This window comes from Peromyscus leucopus, chromosome 10 (assembly GCF_004664715.2).
Source record: "Peromyscus leucopus breed LL Stock chromosome 10, UCI_PerLeu_2.1, whole genome shotgun sequence".
Lineage (NCBI taxonomy): Eukaryota > Metazoa > Chordata > Mammalia > Rodentia > Cricetidae > Peromyscus > Peromyscus leucopus.
The window spans coordinates 58,017,763-58,034,293 of NC_051071.1; the positions used below are offsets into that span (position 1 = coordinate 58,017,763).

At 35.9% G+C, this 16,531-nt stretch overlaps 1 protein-coding gene across 4 annotated transcripts in view; it reads right to left on the reverse strand.

Annotated features, from left to right (window-relative positions):
• Positions 1–16,531, reverse strand: part of Gabra2 (gamma-aminobutyric acid type A receptor subunit alpha2) — a 138,175-nt gene that overhangs the window by 71,979 nt on the left and 49,665 nt on the right. For all 4 annotated transcript variants that reach the window (XM_028862333.2, XM_028862400.2, XM_028862260.2 and 1 more), the window contains exon 4: positions 6,587–6,654. In XM_028862333.2, coding sequence (XP_028718166.1) covers positions 6,587–6,654 — 68 coding nt within the window. The remainder of the gene's footprint in view (positions 1–6,586; positions 6,655–16,531) is intronic.

Below are 16,531 nucleotides of genomic sequence, written 5' to 3' on the forward strand. Positions count from 1 at the left end.
TTTATGAACCTCTCAACATGAGTACTGGGAATCAAAACTGAGTCTTGTGCAAGAGCAATAAGCACTCTTAATTGATAATCTATCTCTCCAGTCCATGCAAATTTTAGTTTAAAAATCACTCTAATATAAGAAATCATAATTATTTAGTTATAATTTTACAACAGAATGTGGAGGTTGAGAAATATCACTCTGTCTCTAGGAAACCAGGACATTTGATACTGATGTTCCAAATTTACACAATTCTCCCTGCCCCCAAAAAGGTAATGGGTGGGCTCTTCACTTATCCTCTTTTCTGGAAATGTTACCTAGTCCCCAAACCTTCACTCTTATTTTTTTCTTCAACGTCTGTGTCCAATAGGTCAACAAGTCATCAGATGCATACATAGATATGTTTTAAATAACTGGCATATTTCTCCTTTAGCACTACTGTCCCAACCTGTCCCAACCCAGCTGACAGTCGCACCTTGCCTGAAAAAGTCTCTTTTTAGCTCATTTTTCCTTCTCCCCTCACCTGATACCTGCTATAGAATCCAAGGACCAAACAGAATCTAAGTCTACAGATGTATTACACTTTTTACCTAATACACATCACTTTTTTAGACGAACCCAGAAGACAACTATTTAACAATCTTCAGAACATCCTAATAACGTGTTTATTAATCTCATTTTGTGAAGCGTTTCTATACATTCTTGTATGGGGCTTGAAAATATCTGATGTGTGAAAGTAGCCTTCACATTCCAATGGCTCAATAATTAGCCTGAAACTAATTTTTAAATACAAATTTTAAAATGGGCAAACATAATCACTTCACTTCTGATATACATTGCATGCCAAGTTCCCTAAACCAACTATATTGACAAATGACAGTGTGAGGAAGGATAACAAGGAAGTCCCATGTGAATTTTCCACTTAGACTACTAGCTTACATCTCTCTGTACTTCTGAACTACACAACATTGCATTGGCTTCTTAGATTTCTGAGATAATGTATTTTGAATTTCCAGAGAGGAAGAAAAATTATGACCCAAGTAGCTCAATGTAATTAATATGTATGTCAAGGTCACACTTACCTGTCTGCCTAATTTGTTAGTAATACCAAGGATGAGAACAGACAATTCTACTTAAAATTTCCAATGCTCAAGCTATAGCACTACCACTGAGCAAGGAGCAACTGCTTGAACTGTGGATCTTTTTATAGGCATGAGTGCAATATTTGTAGCTGTACTGCTACTGCAGAAAAACATACATATGCAGTGAAATGTTCACAAATACAAAAGAAGACATTTTCTATGTCTTTTATAGAAAGGACATATTTCTTTATATGCAAACACATGGGGGTGGGTCAAGTGTGGGAGAAATTGCTGTAGTGTGCACACCTACTGAAATCTTTGCCCGTTGTTAGCTACCAGGACTTTCTAAAGCTTAATTACCTTATTACTCATTAATTTTTTAATACTGAAGTTAAAGATTTTTAACTTAAATGCAGACACTGTAATTAGAATCATTAACTATAACTCAAATGCACAACTCTCTTTGGACAATCATGCTTGTTAATGAGGTTTTGATAGCCAAGTGTGAGCATGTGTCTATATGTCCATGTACATATGTATTATGTGTATGCATGCATGGGTGTTTTTTTATTTGGTCTTTAATTCTTGTGCTATGCTGCTATTTCCTCTCAAGCTAATGTCAAAACAAATCTACATCACTTACCTGAACAGGAGAACTTAAGGGTTTAGTTTTTGCTACAGATTATGTAGCTCACTGAAAGAATTGCAGTTACACTACTAAAAGGAAGGAAAATGTCTTCCTTATTTTTTCTTATTAACAAATTGCTTCTAGGAGACAAGAACCATATGCTCCCATATCCTCCTTTACTTATAGGTAATAAAATGTGTGTGTTATTCCTTCCCTTTTGGGGCATGTCTGTTTAGATTACCTCAAGTCTTCACTAAACAAAAGTCTAGACTTGCCCTCAATATTTTTATAACTTATTTGAAAAATAAGTATCAATCAGGAATGAAACATTTCATCTTGTCATCATGAGAGCCAAGTCATTTCTCATCACAAAGTTGATGAGGATTTTCTTTTATATTTCTATTGCTTCCTGGTTTTTAAATTATTTTTTTGAGAATTTCATGCATGAATATTATATTGACAACATTTCCAATTTCTTTTACATCAGATTAATCTCCTCTAGCACACTTGGAATGTAAGTTTGTGTGTTAATGTGAGCTATATTACTTCTATGTATGTTTAATATACTTATATATAGATACAGATAGACATGGACATTTGTATGTATATGTATGCATATGATTTCAAAATAAATTTCCTCTAATTTCATACGTCTTCCCTAGATCTAGACAAGTATAGATCTTGTCCCTCACTCTAAATCATCTTTCTATCATATTTTCCTACGTGTTCCAGTGCTCCATATTTTTTGTCTCACCTATAAACATACCCCCTTTCCCTGAATTGGATTAGAAGATGGAAAATGTCAGCATCACTCTTCTTAGCCATGTGGTATCAGGTCTAGTCAAGTGAGGTATCTGGAGGGACACTCCAATGCATTGCAAGAGGAAGAAGCTTTTCTCCCTGTCCTGTATTGATTCCTCTCGGGCAATGCTTCTAGGACTGGCATGCTATGAGTTTTCAGTCACCAGGAAAGGTAGTCCTAGGAAACACACATCCCCTCACACGTTTCTTCCTCAGCTTCACCTTTGGCTTTCTGAAGCTGCTGAACGTTCCTCACTAAAATCTGAGCTCACTGCCTTGGACAAGTGAATTCTTTTTTTTTTTTTTTTCACATAACATAAATGTTTTATTGGAATATCTAAGAAATTTTCTATTCATTTTACATACCAATCGCAGATCCTAAAGTGTCCTCCTTCATTCCCTGGTTCAAATTGCTTCTGCATTCTGTTGTTATCTATTTCTTTGCTCTCAGTGCTATTTTAGCCCTTTCAATGCCTAATAAACCTTTTAATAGTCAATAATGTTTTGTGTTTATTGTCCTGCTCATATTCCTAATATAGATACTTTAAAAAAATTATGTTTGGAATTGAAATAGAATTCCATCACTTTCCGCTTCCCTCTCCTCCATCCAGCCCCTCTCATGTACTCTCTCTTCAACATCTCCCATATGCCTAACATACATTAACAATAGCCTCTTTTAGTGTCCGTGGTTATCGTTGTTACACACACACACATATATATGTACACAAATATGTTTGTGTAGGCATGTGTGTATGCAAATACAAAGCCTGCTATACATTTATTTTGTTGATAGTGTGTCTATAATTTCAAGGCTGACCACTCAGGATTGGACAACCAGTAACAGCACTGATCACTGGGATCCCAACAGTCTGCAGCTCTTTGCCTGTAGTTCTTGTCTGTGGGTGAGATCCCAGTAAGTTTGTCCCTTACTTTGAGTAATATGCTCATTGATATTTCTATTGTGGACACTGACGATATAGTACATTGCCATTTTTGGTTTTGTGATTAATAATACTTCCTCCAAAGAAGTTAATTGTGACTATTAGTGAACCAAATATACAAATGAAAACACAAAGTTAGAAATCTTATGAAGAGCCGGGCGGTGGTGGCACACGCCTTTAATCCCAGCACTCGGGAGGCGGAGGCATGCAGATTTCTGTGAGTTCGAGGCCAGCCTGGACTACCAAGTGAGTTCCAGGAAAGGCACAAAGCTACACAGAGAAACCCTGTCTCGAAAAACCAAAAAATAATAATAATAAAAAAAGAAATCTTATGAAGAAAATATATGAGATTGTTTGAGAATAGAAGCACTAAAGGACAGCCTTTCAGGGAGTTTGTAAATGACAATTTCATTTTGCAAAATATTTCCATAAGTATCATAAAAATACATAAGAACACAGACACACACACACACACACACACACACACACAGCCTTAGTACATGTGTGCCCTCAAATACACAAAGAAAACTAAAAATAAAACTGATATTTTCTTTAAATGTTATAAAGTATAAGTACACTCAAATCAATCTAAATTAAATGCAGTTGGAAATGTGAGCACATTTTAATAGTTATTGTAACAAGCAAGGATTTCACCAAATAAGAGTACATTTTAATCATACTAAATAGTTTTTTCAATAAATGTTCTTGGGTTCTATTCATTGATGAGACCAAAATATTTCAAGTGAAATTCAGATTCATTTAAAAATCGGTCTGTTCTTCATGGTTATATACTTAAGAGTAATTTTTTGATTATCTCAGTAGAAGTGAAAGAGTAATAAAATATATTATCACTACTATTTTACAAAAACACTTTCACAGAGTTTGCCAGAAATAATACAATTGTGCTTTCCTTTCTCTCTTACTTTCCTCCTTCCATCCCTCACCCACCTCTCTGGTTCACTTTAGAAACAGAGACTCACACTGTGTGGGGCCCAGAATGGCCTTGAGTTGGGGACCTTCTTATCTCCATGTTGGAAGTACTGATGACACATGTGAATGCTACCATACTCGCCTTTGACCCTGAGTATTTTTTCCTAAAAATCCCCAAGCACAAAACATAAGCTATTAGAAATTGATTATAAATATATATGTTATTCATTTGTGAGATTTTTAGGTAAAAAATATCCCCTTTAAAAAAATCAAAACTTGAGCCGGGCGGTGGTGGCGCACGCCTTTAATCCCAGCACTCGGGAGGCAGAGCCAGGCGGATCGCTGTGAGTTCGAGGCCAGCCTGGGCTACCAAGTGAGTTCCAGGAAAGGCGCAAAACTACTCAGAGAAACCCTGTCTCGAAAAAAAAAAAAAAAAAAAAAAAAAAAAATCAAAACTTTCATTACAATAACTTACTTCTTATATTCATAATACAGTAATTGTAAACATTGTAGAATTATTGATATCTGGTCATTTCATAGAATTTGTCTTTGTATTTTAGCTAGTAGTACGACACCAAGAGTAACCATTATACACACATCATATGCATATTATGCTACTGGCTTTTCAATATAGTACTTCATAAAATTTTCCCTTTCCCTGTTTTCTCTACATAGAATTTAATTATTTATTTACATATCTAAAATTTGTAGACATTTACTAAAGGTAGCCTCACTAAAACAAGAAGTATTTTTAACACAAACTCATTTTACAACCAGCCTATGAGATTTGGGTTATGTATTGCTACTACATAGGTATGTGACATCATTTCAAGGTCCTGTCCACTTTCATTGATCATGACAGATTAATATTTCAGGTCAGGAGCTCAGGCACAGTAGTTGAGCAGTAGAGCTCTGAAGTCAGTCCCTAACAGTGAAGGGAAAAAATCAAGCAATAAAAACTAAAGCAGGTAATTGATGGACAGAGGAAGCTTAGGTTCTACAGCATGTTTTCCTGTTGCTCCAAAATTGTCCCTGTGTCTCTCTCCTATTGTAGAAAAAGAAGTCTTTCAATTGTCACTTTGAAAGAATTTGAAAGACTGCACTATTTTGTGTCAACAGCTTGCCCAAAAGTGACGTTCTTCCCTCAGCCTCACAACCTGTCACCCTGTCCACCATTCTGGTCATAGAAGAAATTAATTGATGTAGAAGGCTCGTTCTGATGGGAGAGAAAGCAAATGATTGTAAAGGTGGTACTTCTGTTCACTCCCAGAAGGCAGAGAGATCATAATAAAATGGGAAGAGATGACAAGGTGGAAGGACTGGACACAAAACCAACAAAGCCATCCCTTCTGATTTTCATTCCCTGGAACTTAATGTGTTAGGGTCTTCAGTAGAGAATGCCTGAGGAATGAAAGGCATTCTCATTGATTGTGAGCCTTCTAGTTGACAGAGAGGTAGCATGGGACAAGAGAGGTCCACTTTGGGTAGGGGGGAGAATCAAGGCATTTATCAGTTGGAAGATATGGCATAATATGACATGGCAATAATGAGAAAACATTATTTCAAGAAAATGTTCTATTACAGAGCACTGTAGTTAGCCATAGAAATGGAGGGATGCTTTCTAACATTTTTACACATTATTAAGAATTTATCTTACCCCACCAGTTTCTCTTTAATATATATCTCATTTAAAGAAATACAAATACCATCAATTCAACAAAATCTAGTAATTTCAACACTGTAGTTTTCTTCGGCTTGGTTTACATGTGCTTCTTGTGTGTGCAGACTGTACAACAAGGCAACCACTTTCCTCTATGACATGAGGACATCTTCATGTAATACCACTAACTGGTGAGAAGCAACTGCCTATGAAACCCATCAGTCATATGGAAGTTGAGCAAATGCCTTCATTCCAGAAAAACATCACCAATAATATAATTGTTTTACATAAATTGTAATTGAATGCAACATCACATCTAGGTAGGTACTTTAGGGGAGAAAAACAGAAGATGTGTATAATGAGCTCATTTAAACTTCCTAGCAGGAGATGTGTTCCACAGAAAAAAAACAGAAACACATCCTCAAATTTTTTTCTCATGTGCCCAGACGTGAAATATATAAAGACAATAATGATACATACTGACTCTAAATTACCACCAGTTTCCAATTGGTTAAGAAACATATTTGATATTTGAAAAACAATCACACAAACTCACCATATCTGTATCTGAGACAGGGCCAAAACTGGTCACGTAGATGTTAGTGAAGACTTCGGTAATGCTGTCTAATATGAAAAGAAGAAATTGGACATAGATTTAAACAGTGAAATCTGCAAGGGAGGAAAGAGTCTGAGCACAAGGTGTGGTTAGGAAGTGAGTGATCGTGACGGTGTCACCTCACACTTTCCAAGCAATCTTCACAACTCACAGATGTTATGCCTAGAAGTACTTGTGCATTCCTCTTTAGAAGGCATGCTTGGTTAGAATTTCTTTTGAAGGGTTATATTGTTCATTATGAATAACTTCTTAAAAGCCATCTAAAGTAAATTAGTTGAACAAATTTATCATTAACACTGACAATAGTGCAGGCATATTATTTGATATTCTAAATTTGATGATTAAACTAATACTTCGGATTCATTTCAGGATGGCTGAGATTCGTAGTTTGCACACAAGAATAATTGTTTAGCTTACAAATCAATCTATCTTTCTATAAAATAAAGAAAAGAAACTGTTCACCATCAGAAATAAATGTGACCCGTATTCATATATATATATCCTTAATACTTAATAACATAAAAAAGCAAAAGCAAATAACTTGATTTTCTATATTGTATTAATTCCAAAAAACTTGGTCATTAAATTTCTTTATACCTGCTTGAAATGCTAAGGTTCAAATGAATTGGATTCTAAAATTATGTAACCTATGAACTGTAACCTAATTAACAAAATTCATCAATTAAACAGGATTTAGATATTCAAATTTAAATTAAAAAATTAAGGACATCAATTATTTCCACCATCAGGGGCTTAATGTCATTGTAAAATTGTAATTCCACATGAACAATATAAAGAAACATTTCCCATCTAATAAGAGGCATTAATTTACAAAGGAGCAATCTATGCATATAATTTTGAAACAAGAAAGCATCCCTTTTCAATAAAAGAATTTTAATACACAGACTTTTAAAGAAAGCTTAAAATTTTTACTGCTCTGGGTGTTCTTTAAAGGGCTTGAGATAGAATAATTTACATATCAAGTCTATACCAAAGATTCTTTGTAACGTTCTTATGGTGTTTAGAGTGACGCCCAGTAAACTGAAACATTACCAAAGACCCACACGTACTGTGGCAAACTGAAAAATTACCAAGACTCACACCTACTGTGGTAGACAAAGCCTGCTTTTAAAACCCAAGTAGCCTGATTTCTGAATCTTCACACTAAACCCTTACATTGTACCACAATGGATAATAGACTTGAGAATAAACATAGATTCTTATTAACTATGTATTTCCTTTTACTGTATGTTCTATGTCAAAGCACAGTGAAAGTGCATCAATTCACATATTTATTCCACTTTATTTTGTATACCATTCAATTTCTTAAGTGGTATTTATTAACTCTATTGCTGTGAAATAATACTCTTGTACATTGTATAGATTTGTCACTCAAATTGGTTTAATAAAATGTAGATTGGCCACTAGCCAGGCAGGAACTGTAGGCAGGGCAACAAAACTAAAAATGCTGGGAAGAGGAAGGGTAGGATCAGAAATCACTAATTATGGGTTAATTTAAGTGTAAAAGCTAGTTAGTAATAAGCCTGAGCTAGCAGCCGATCATTTATTATTAACATCAGCTTGTGTGTGGTAATTGGGAAGCAGCTGCCAGGTATTTGGAAGTTTCTGGCAGGACAGAAACCTCTGCATACACTATATTATATAGATACTTCAACATATAAATAAATCAATACAATTGTTTCCCTCTGACACCTGTCTGAAACACATACACAGGGTCAAGTTCCTGGGCATGCAACTTGTGCAGAATATAAGATCCCATTCTTAGAAAAGTCCTGCGCTTGATTTAATTTTTTTTTTTGTTTCTGCTCTCTCAGATTGTGGTGCTGACTTTTTTTTTTTAAACAAAGGTCATGCATTTCCATTTTGGAGTGAACTTCTCAAATTATGTTATTATCATGGTCCTATCTTATATGTGTTATTATAAAAAAAATTTACAAAACAAAATTTAAGATTTTATTTTACTCTTATAATGCATCAGTCATGCATTTATTCACTACACAAATGACATAAATTTCAGATATTACAAACATCCAATTAAAATGTTTCAGGGAAGAGAAATTACAGTATTAAAGAGGTTTTGCATTAACGAGAGAAAATTATTCCCCTTAGTATGAGAGGCAAAGTTGGAGAAGAGAGATGGCACAAATGTGCAAGCTAAAGATGTGAATAACGATCTCTCTTAAGTTAATGACAAGCAATGTGTAAAGGGTACTGTCAGCATCTGGTAGCTGTCAGGAGCTGCCAACTATAAGCAGGAAGGTGAAAAATAAGATGAGCCTCAGAGCTTTGAGTGTATAAGAGAAGCCACAAAGATGGAAATAGACGTATAAAGGGACCTGAATGAAAGGAAATGGATGTATGGTTTATGACCTCATAGTCCTTGATGAATAATATATGCACTAGAAGAAATCCAGCTATGCACATTGAGGAAAGAGGAAAGCCAGCAAGGCAGTATCTGATGCTGAGTGTCAAACAGTTATCTCTATGACATCTGAGCCTAGGAAATGTGGCTTGGGAGAATAGATTTGAGGATACTGATGTGGATGGATTTACAGAGGAACATAAAAATTAATGACATATTTTAGTGACAATGACAAACATTTGACACACAACAACATTCCCAACTTCTATATCCAAATTGCAATGTCTAATTATGATTTGATCTTCTATAAGATAGAAGAAGAAAAAGGAATAGAGTAAAAGAGAACTGAGACTATATAGATAATATTATGTATGAACCATGTGACACTGGTTGCCAAAGACAGTCTGTAAGTTACTCCATGCTGTGTCTATGGATTATAACAGGGTAAAATTGTGTTATTTGTGTATGGTACAGTGTTTTGATCAATTAAATTTATGGATCTCACAAAGTAAGCAAAGCTGGCTGGTAGAAACCTTGATCTTGGCATTTTAGGATCCATGTGTTGTCCTCTCAAGTCCTGGGTGTTCTTAATGAACAGCCTAAGTGCATCAGCCTTCACCCTGGCTATGATTGCTTCCCGAATTTGATGACTCATGACTCAATCTAAATGTTTCTCCTCTCCAGTCATGGGTAGCTGGTGAGTTTTACAGTCCAAATAATGAATTGTCTCCTGTTGAGAAGACCTTAAGTCCAACTAGACAGCTGTTAGTTACAACTATGATGAAAGTTACCACTAAAGTAGTATTCGTGGAATCTTGCTAGAAGGTTACTGATGTATTTGAAGGCTCTACATGTGGGTAGAATTTTTATTTCTTTTCTTCCTTAGCAGCTTGCATAGCAGCTTTGGATATTATGAGAGCTAGTCATTAGGAAGGAGACTTTCTAGCTCAGGTCTGGCTTGATACCTCCAAGTAAATATGTCACACTGTGGGCTATCTTCAAAAAGTAGAGGCTTCATTTAATGTTCAGGGAAGCAACCAAGTACAATGGCAATTCTCTATATTTGAAGTCTTTTGGATTTCCCTGATGAACAAATTAAGAGCAGGTTTTACAGACACACACACACACACACACACACACACACACGTTTTAATTACTTTTTTTTAAAAAAAAAAATAGGTTCCCTATGTGTTTTTAAGATACTCTTAAGTGTTAACTATCTGTCCTTTCTCTTTCTCCCACTGTATTTTCCCCCTCTCCTCCACAGTTAAAGCCCCCCATTTTTCTGCTTCCTTTCCATATCACTTGTGTTCTAGTATAGCTTTTTCTCCCTTTCTGTTTCATAGTTCCTATAGTTACTTCAAATTTTATACTCAAATCTGAAGATTTTGAGGTATGATTCATTAAAAAAAAGTGGGAACATATGACAATTGTTTTTCTGAGTCTGGGTTACTCACCTAAGGCTCAGAGCAAAATCACAGGAGAGGACAGACATTATTGTAGGAACCAGAGAACCAGGTTGCTTGCTGGTCTTCTAAACATGACAATGCAGCTGCACCCATGAAGATTCAATAAGATGTGGACTAAATAAGACAGGCAATCAATAGCTACTAATTGATAGGTGAAAAATCAGTGGACTCCAGGGTCCAGCCCCATGTTTGGTTAGACAATCCCAAGTGTGATTTTTAGCTGCCTGTTTGTTTTCTAATGAGACAGAGCCAAAGAAGGTGTGTATTTTGATGGGTGGGTAGGAGGAGGTGGAAAGGATCTGGGTGAAGTTGGAGGAGGGGAAACCATAATCACAATATATTATCTGAAAATGATATATTTTTAAATTACAAATTTAAAAATAAATAAAGATTGATATCTAAGAGTAAAAGTAAGCAATGCAAAATGTTCATGAATAATGTACATCATAGAAGAGGGGAAACAAAAAAAGTTGTAGTACTAAAACAAGGTCACAGTTACCAATGTCAAGGGGGGGATCTTGGAAAAGATGTACAAGTCAGTTTTACTCTTTCTGGTATTCAATGGTGGTAACTACTCTCTAAGACAGCAAAATGCAAGAAAGATAATTCAGATGGAGGATTCCACATGCCAAAGTCAAGTCCTGCAAACAGGTCAGATTCATGAAGATCAGCATATGCAGCTGACTGAAACATCACACCAGACTAAAACGCAGAAGTTTGTGTCAAAAAGGGAGTCAATCGACTATAATTAGGAGAACAAGGTCACTGTATTTATGGCGGCATGGAACTGCACGAGGAACTGGAATCATAGAGCAGTATCTAATTAGAAATGCTATGTTCCCTTTTTAAGTGTGGCTAAGCTGGGTCAGAGGAGAGGGCATAGATTCTAATCACTGTAGATGATGTTCGGACAAAAGAAAAACAAGAGACTGAGAACAGGAAAAGTCAAAACAAGCAGAAAGCCGATTTGTCCTTTTTTTTTTTTTTTTAAGTGATGTTAGTGAAATCGATTTTTTGGTCTTACAACCAGGGACAACCTATAGAGACTGAAAATGAATGATTTTTGGAGGGTTGTACCAGCATAAAACAAGGGGGGATGGAAAGAAAATGGATGGGGAGACATGAGAAGAGAAAATAGACAGCACTCCTTTTAAAAGCTTGTCAAAATGGATTTGAAGTAAACTCACTAGAAGTCAGCCTGTATTGTGTAATGCAGTATACAATACCACTTAAATTTAAAAAAAAAAAAAATTCTAGCACTTGGCAAGAGCAAAAACATGTTTTCCATAAAACATTAATAATTTGAAAGATTGTTCTTTGCAATTTGTCTCCTTTCTCATCCTCCCCCAACACAAACACATAAATTCTAAAATTTATTATCTCTAAATAGGTATAATATATGCAAGAATAGAAATGATAAAAATACAAAATAGGATAAAACGCAATAGCATAAAACATTTCTGAGATCTTTCACATGCAGCAAATACCGTAGGCAATTATTTAAGCCTAATCAAGAAACTAACTCAATTACAGTAAAAATTCTTACTCCCTTACTTCCCTGTTGTGGAGTCCAGGGAACGTGCTTTAGCCCTGGCTATGTGCAATTGAACTAGAAAAATTTATAAGTACCATTTTCTGCATATTACACTTTTGACACTTCTAATTTATTATGGTATTAACCAAATTTCAATAAATACTGAACAGTGGTAAATACGAAATAATCATGTTCAGTATGTTTTTCAATTTCATGTGAAGAGAAACACATTCATAATGGGCACTTCCAGAAGTGTGTTCACAACTGATAGATGCAAACTAATTTTCCACAGTTCCTCTGTAAGAACCTGTGAATGCAGATTTTGTGGAAAGTGAGTGTTATTTTCAGTCACTATAGAATTTTCCAGCCGGGCGGTGGTGGCGCACGCCTTTAATCCCAGCACTCGGGAGGCAGAGCCAGGCAGATCTCTGTGAGTTCGAGGCCAGCCTGGGATACCAAGTGAGCTCCAGGAAAGGCGCAAAACTACACAGAGAAACCCTGTCTCGAAAAACCAAAAAAAGAAAAAAGAAAAGAAAAAAGAATTTTCCTTGGATGAATTATTAGGCTATTACTAATCTCTCTCTGCCCTGTGACTGACACTATAGTCTTACAGTTTCAAGGGTTTAAGGATCTAGATGAATTATCTACTGTGAAGTAGGAAGGTTGGAAGGATTTTCTGATTTAAACATACTGTCATTCAAATTTACAGATGAAGTAGGTGAAAAGCAATGAAGGTATTTAAGATGTACTCCAGGGCATGCATCTTTCCAACAGTAATCCTATTCTCTCACAATAATCTATAGCAGGAAGACCTATCACATCATCCATTGCTGTTATTCTAGGACAATGATCATAATGTTATGGTAATACCACTTCCATCCTTCTGTCCTTGCAGTCTATTCTTTGACATTTAGTAAAATATTTATAGAGTAGCAACTTAAATAATATAAAATTTAACCTTTGAAATTGTGCGACTCAGTTTGTTCATTGTAGCAGACAGTCACACTTCTCATTTCACCAAATATCTGTAAACAATTACTTATTTATTAAGTAGCTTTGTATTTCTATACATATTTGCTTTGGGCCTAAATTTCATTAAGCAGGATGTCTTTACTTCCTAGTTTTTAGAGTATTTGTATCAGGAAATATATTTAATTAATTACTTTTTAAGAAAAAGTCTCCCACTGTAGCTCAAGTTAGCCTGGAACTCACTGTAAGCTGAAGCTGGCCACAGACTCACTCTGATCCTCTTGCCTTGGTCTCTTGAATACAGGGATTACAGGTGTGAACTATCATCTATGACTAAAATAATAAATGTATTTTGTCAGTTATGTGTCCATTTTCATTCATGTCAAAATATTTTAAAAGCCCCATTTTATTTTATTCTTTTAGATTTTGCCCTTATACCTGTGAAAATGTACTCCCCACCCCATGCCCCGTGTGTGTGTGTGTGTGTGTGTGTGTGTGTGTGTGTGTGTGTATGACTTTCTCACTTTTTCAAATTAATTTTGGTTTTGATTTCTAATTTTAATTTTTTGTGATTAAAAAGTACACAAGCGCCGGGCGGTGGTGGCGCACGCCTTTAATCCCAGCACTCGGGAGGCAGAGCCAGGAGGATCTCTGTGAGTTCGAGGCCAGCCTGGGCTACCAAGTGAGTTCCAGGAAAGGCGCAAAGCTACACAGAGAAACCCTGTCTCAAAAAACCAAAAAAAAAAAAAAAAAAAAAAAGTACACAAGCTGTGATTTTTTTTCCTAAATATATTGTACCTGATATTTGGTCTAAATTTAATGTATTTAGTGATTCATGTGTAGAGTAAATTAATGTGTATTCTTGTCATAAGCATGCCTATGTCAAGGACCTTAATGTTTAAGATCCTTTGGAATGGCCAATCTTCCCCCTGGGTCAGTCTCACATTGTCAAAACCATCTGAATAAAAAAGATTTTTACAATCTTTGATATTTAGCTAAAATCAATGTATACAGACACTGCATGTAGCTTCCTCCTCACATATGATGGTCTACTCACCTACAGAGACCTCCTACAGAGATTAGCTAGCCCAGCTCTGCTGTTCCTGATGTATAAATTAAATATGAAGAATTTCCAGGCATCTCTTCCAGAGCCCAAAATTTCCCAGCTTCTCTGGCATTTCTTCATTTCTTGTTGTTCTGTTTGGGTCAATCCCTTAGCCATGAGGGTCACAGAAGATTCATATGCAGTTGACAAAAATCTTAATTCTGTTGTTGTTGTCGGACATGGGCCATACATATGCATTAGGTCTAGTTGGTTTTTACCATTTTAAAGTCTTCTGTTTCCTTGGTAGTTACCAAATGTGGGTATACAGGACTCTGAGTCTTATATTTGAAATATCCTGTTTTCCTTTTAAATGTTTTTACCTGTTTCTTTGATTCCTAATTTTATTTTTATTATATAACTATTTTCTAGCATATAATTTTAACTCCATGTCTATGACAGAATTGTGAGTTGTTTCATTAATTATTGAGCAGGAGATTATTGCCTTAGCCTTTTCAGAATTATTTAACTGGAATTAACATCAATTTAATACTAATAGGAGAGCTTGCTCTGCCCCTGGCCTGGGGGGCGGGTAGTCTCAGTAACCTGGACCAACAAGCTCAGATACCACCCAGACCCACATCCTGGACCTTGGGCTGGCCCACTCTAACATCTGTCCCATCTATGACCTGCTGGAGTGTGTGAAAGACTAGTCCTGCAGAAAGATAACCAACTGCAGGATGTCTGAGAGGAGTTTCGGTGAGGGTCCAGTGATGATGATGTGCCAGAGACCTTGAACCAGACCAAGGACTCATTGCAATGAACATTTTGTGGGTGGGGCTGATTGGACAAAACAATATACTGCATGAAGAGGTGTTAGAAGAATGGAAGACTGAGGTGGGGATTTTTTTTATTTTGTCTTTAATTGTTTAGGGGGGATTCTTCTGGGGGTAGATGCTGCAGGAGTGAGGGGAGGGTATAGAGGGACTGGGAGGATTGAGGTGCATAATGTAAAATTGCCAAAGAATCAATAAAGAATTATATTGTAAAAAAAGATCACTCTGTTGACAATTTGATCTACACACCCCTCACTCACATAGAATGAGTCAATGAGCGTGCATCTTTCTACATCTTCAGATCACTAACACTGCACAGCTCTAGGTTTACATAACTGTTTTTTAAACAAAATAGGAAGATTTTAAGACAGAACATCGTTTTCTCAATTGTTGTCTCAGCTGCATAACGACTTTCTGTTTGCTTTTAAGCATGTGGAATCTTAAGTTGTCTAAAAAAGTGTGATATCAGAGTAAAGGTCAGTTTAGTTTATATATGAAACTAGTTTCCCTGATTCCTTGTGTGAGTCATAATTCTTTAGCTGAAAACTTGACATTTCAGCTATTGTAATATGGTAACTACAAATCAGAAACTCACACCCCCACCCATCATTATGTGTGTTACCATTTGTGACTTTTACTATTATTTTTTTGTGTTTTTGTAAGACTACTTCTGCAAAGCTATATTCTTTGCACTTTCAATCCACTGAAATGTTAAGTCTCTTAATCCAAAGAAATGTGTGAGAGATCCCATGAGGGCTGCAATAGGGTCTTCAAGATTCCCCAGTGATTCATAGCTCTGTCTGGGCCTTCCCTTCCTGCTTATACAAAAACCAAGACCACACTGAATGAAAGACCTTGCCATTTTTCTCCAAAATATGTGAAATTAATCTGCCTTTTTGCATGGTATTTTAGGTTTTCAGAAATATAAGTGAAGTTTTAATGCCCCTCCCATCCCCATTATCACCTCAGTTTCACTTTTTTTTTCATTTTAAGTTTTTTCATCAAGTTCTTCTTAACTGCAGCTGGTGTCTCTGTTAAAATAGCTGTGAACCAAAACAAAAGCTACTGATTTTCTTTCTAGCACTTGTCTTGAGATTAGTGTTACCTGCACAAAGTCAACAGTGTCAAGTTAAATGAAGACAAGCCCTGAGGATGGACACACAGGTCTAAAAGCAACCATTTTCTGGAGACTTTGTAAAGAAAGCTTTTTTTTCACTCTCTGGTGATTTGTGGGGTGCTGCATTTCATGATTTGAGTAGTTACTAGGCTGGTAGTTTTCAAATTGAGCATGTAACACAGAAAAATAGACAAGATAATAAAAGTTAAAATGCCAGAGAAACCAATAGATGTATTGTGATATATTGAGTTTTCTTTCTAAATAGTCCTGGGATTGTTACAAGTTTCTGGTTAATTTCCAGAGATCTAGGAAAGCCAATTATATAATTTTGTCAGTGTTCTTGCTGCTTTTTTTGCAAGGAAAGATTTCTTGTGCACCTCATTCTGCCACTCCATGTGTGTTTTATCCACTGTCTCTTCTTAAATCATAAATGAGACTGTGCCACTTGACTTCATAACAGCCTAGAATCTCTCTTTATCTCACTGGAAACAAAAGCTTTGCCCTTTAGATTCCTTAGGTTTTAATACTTGATGAC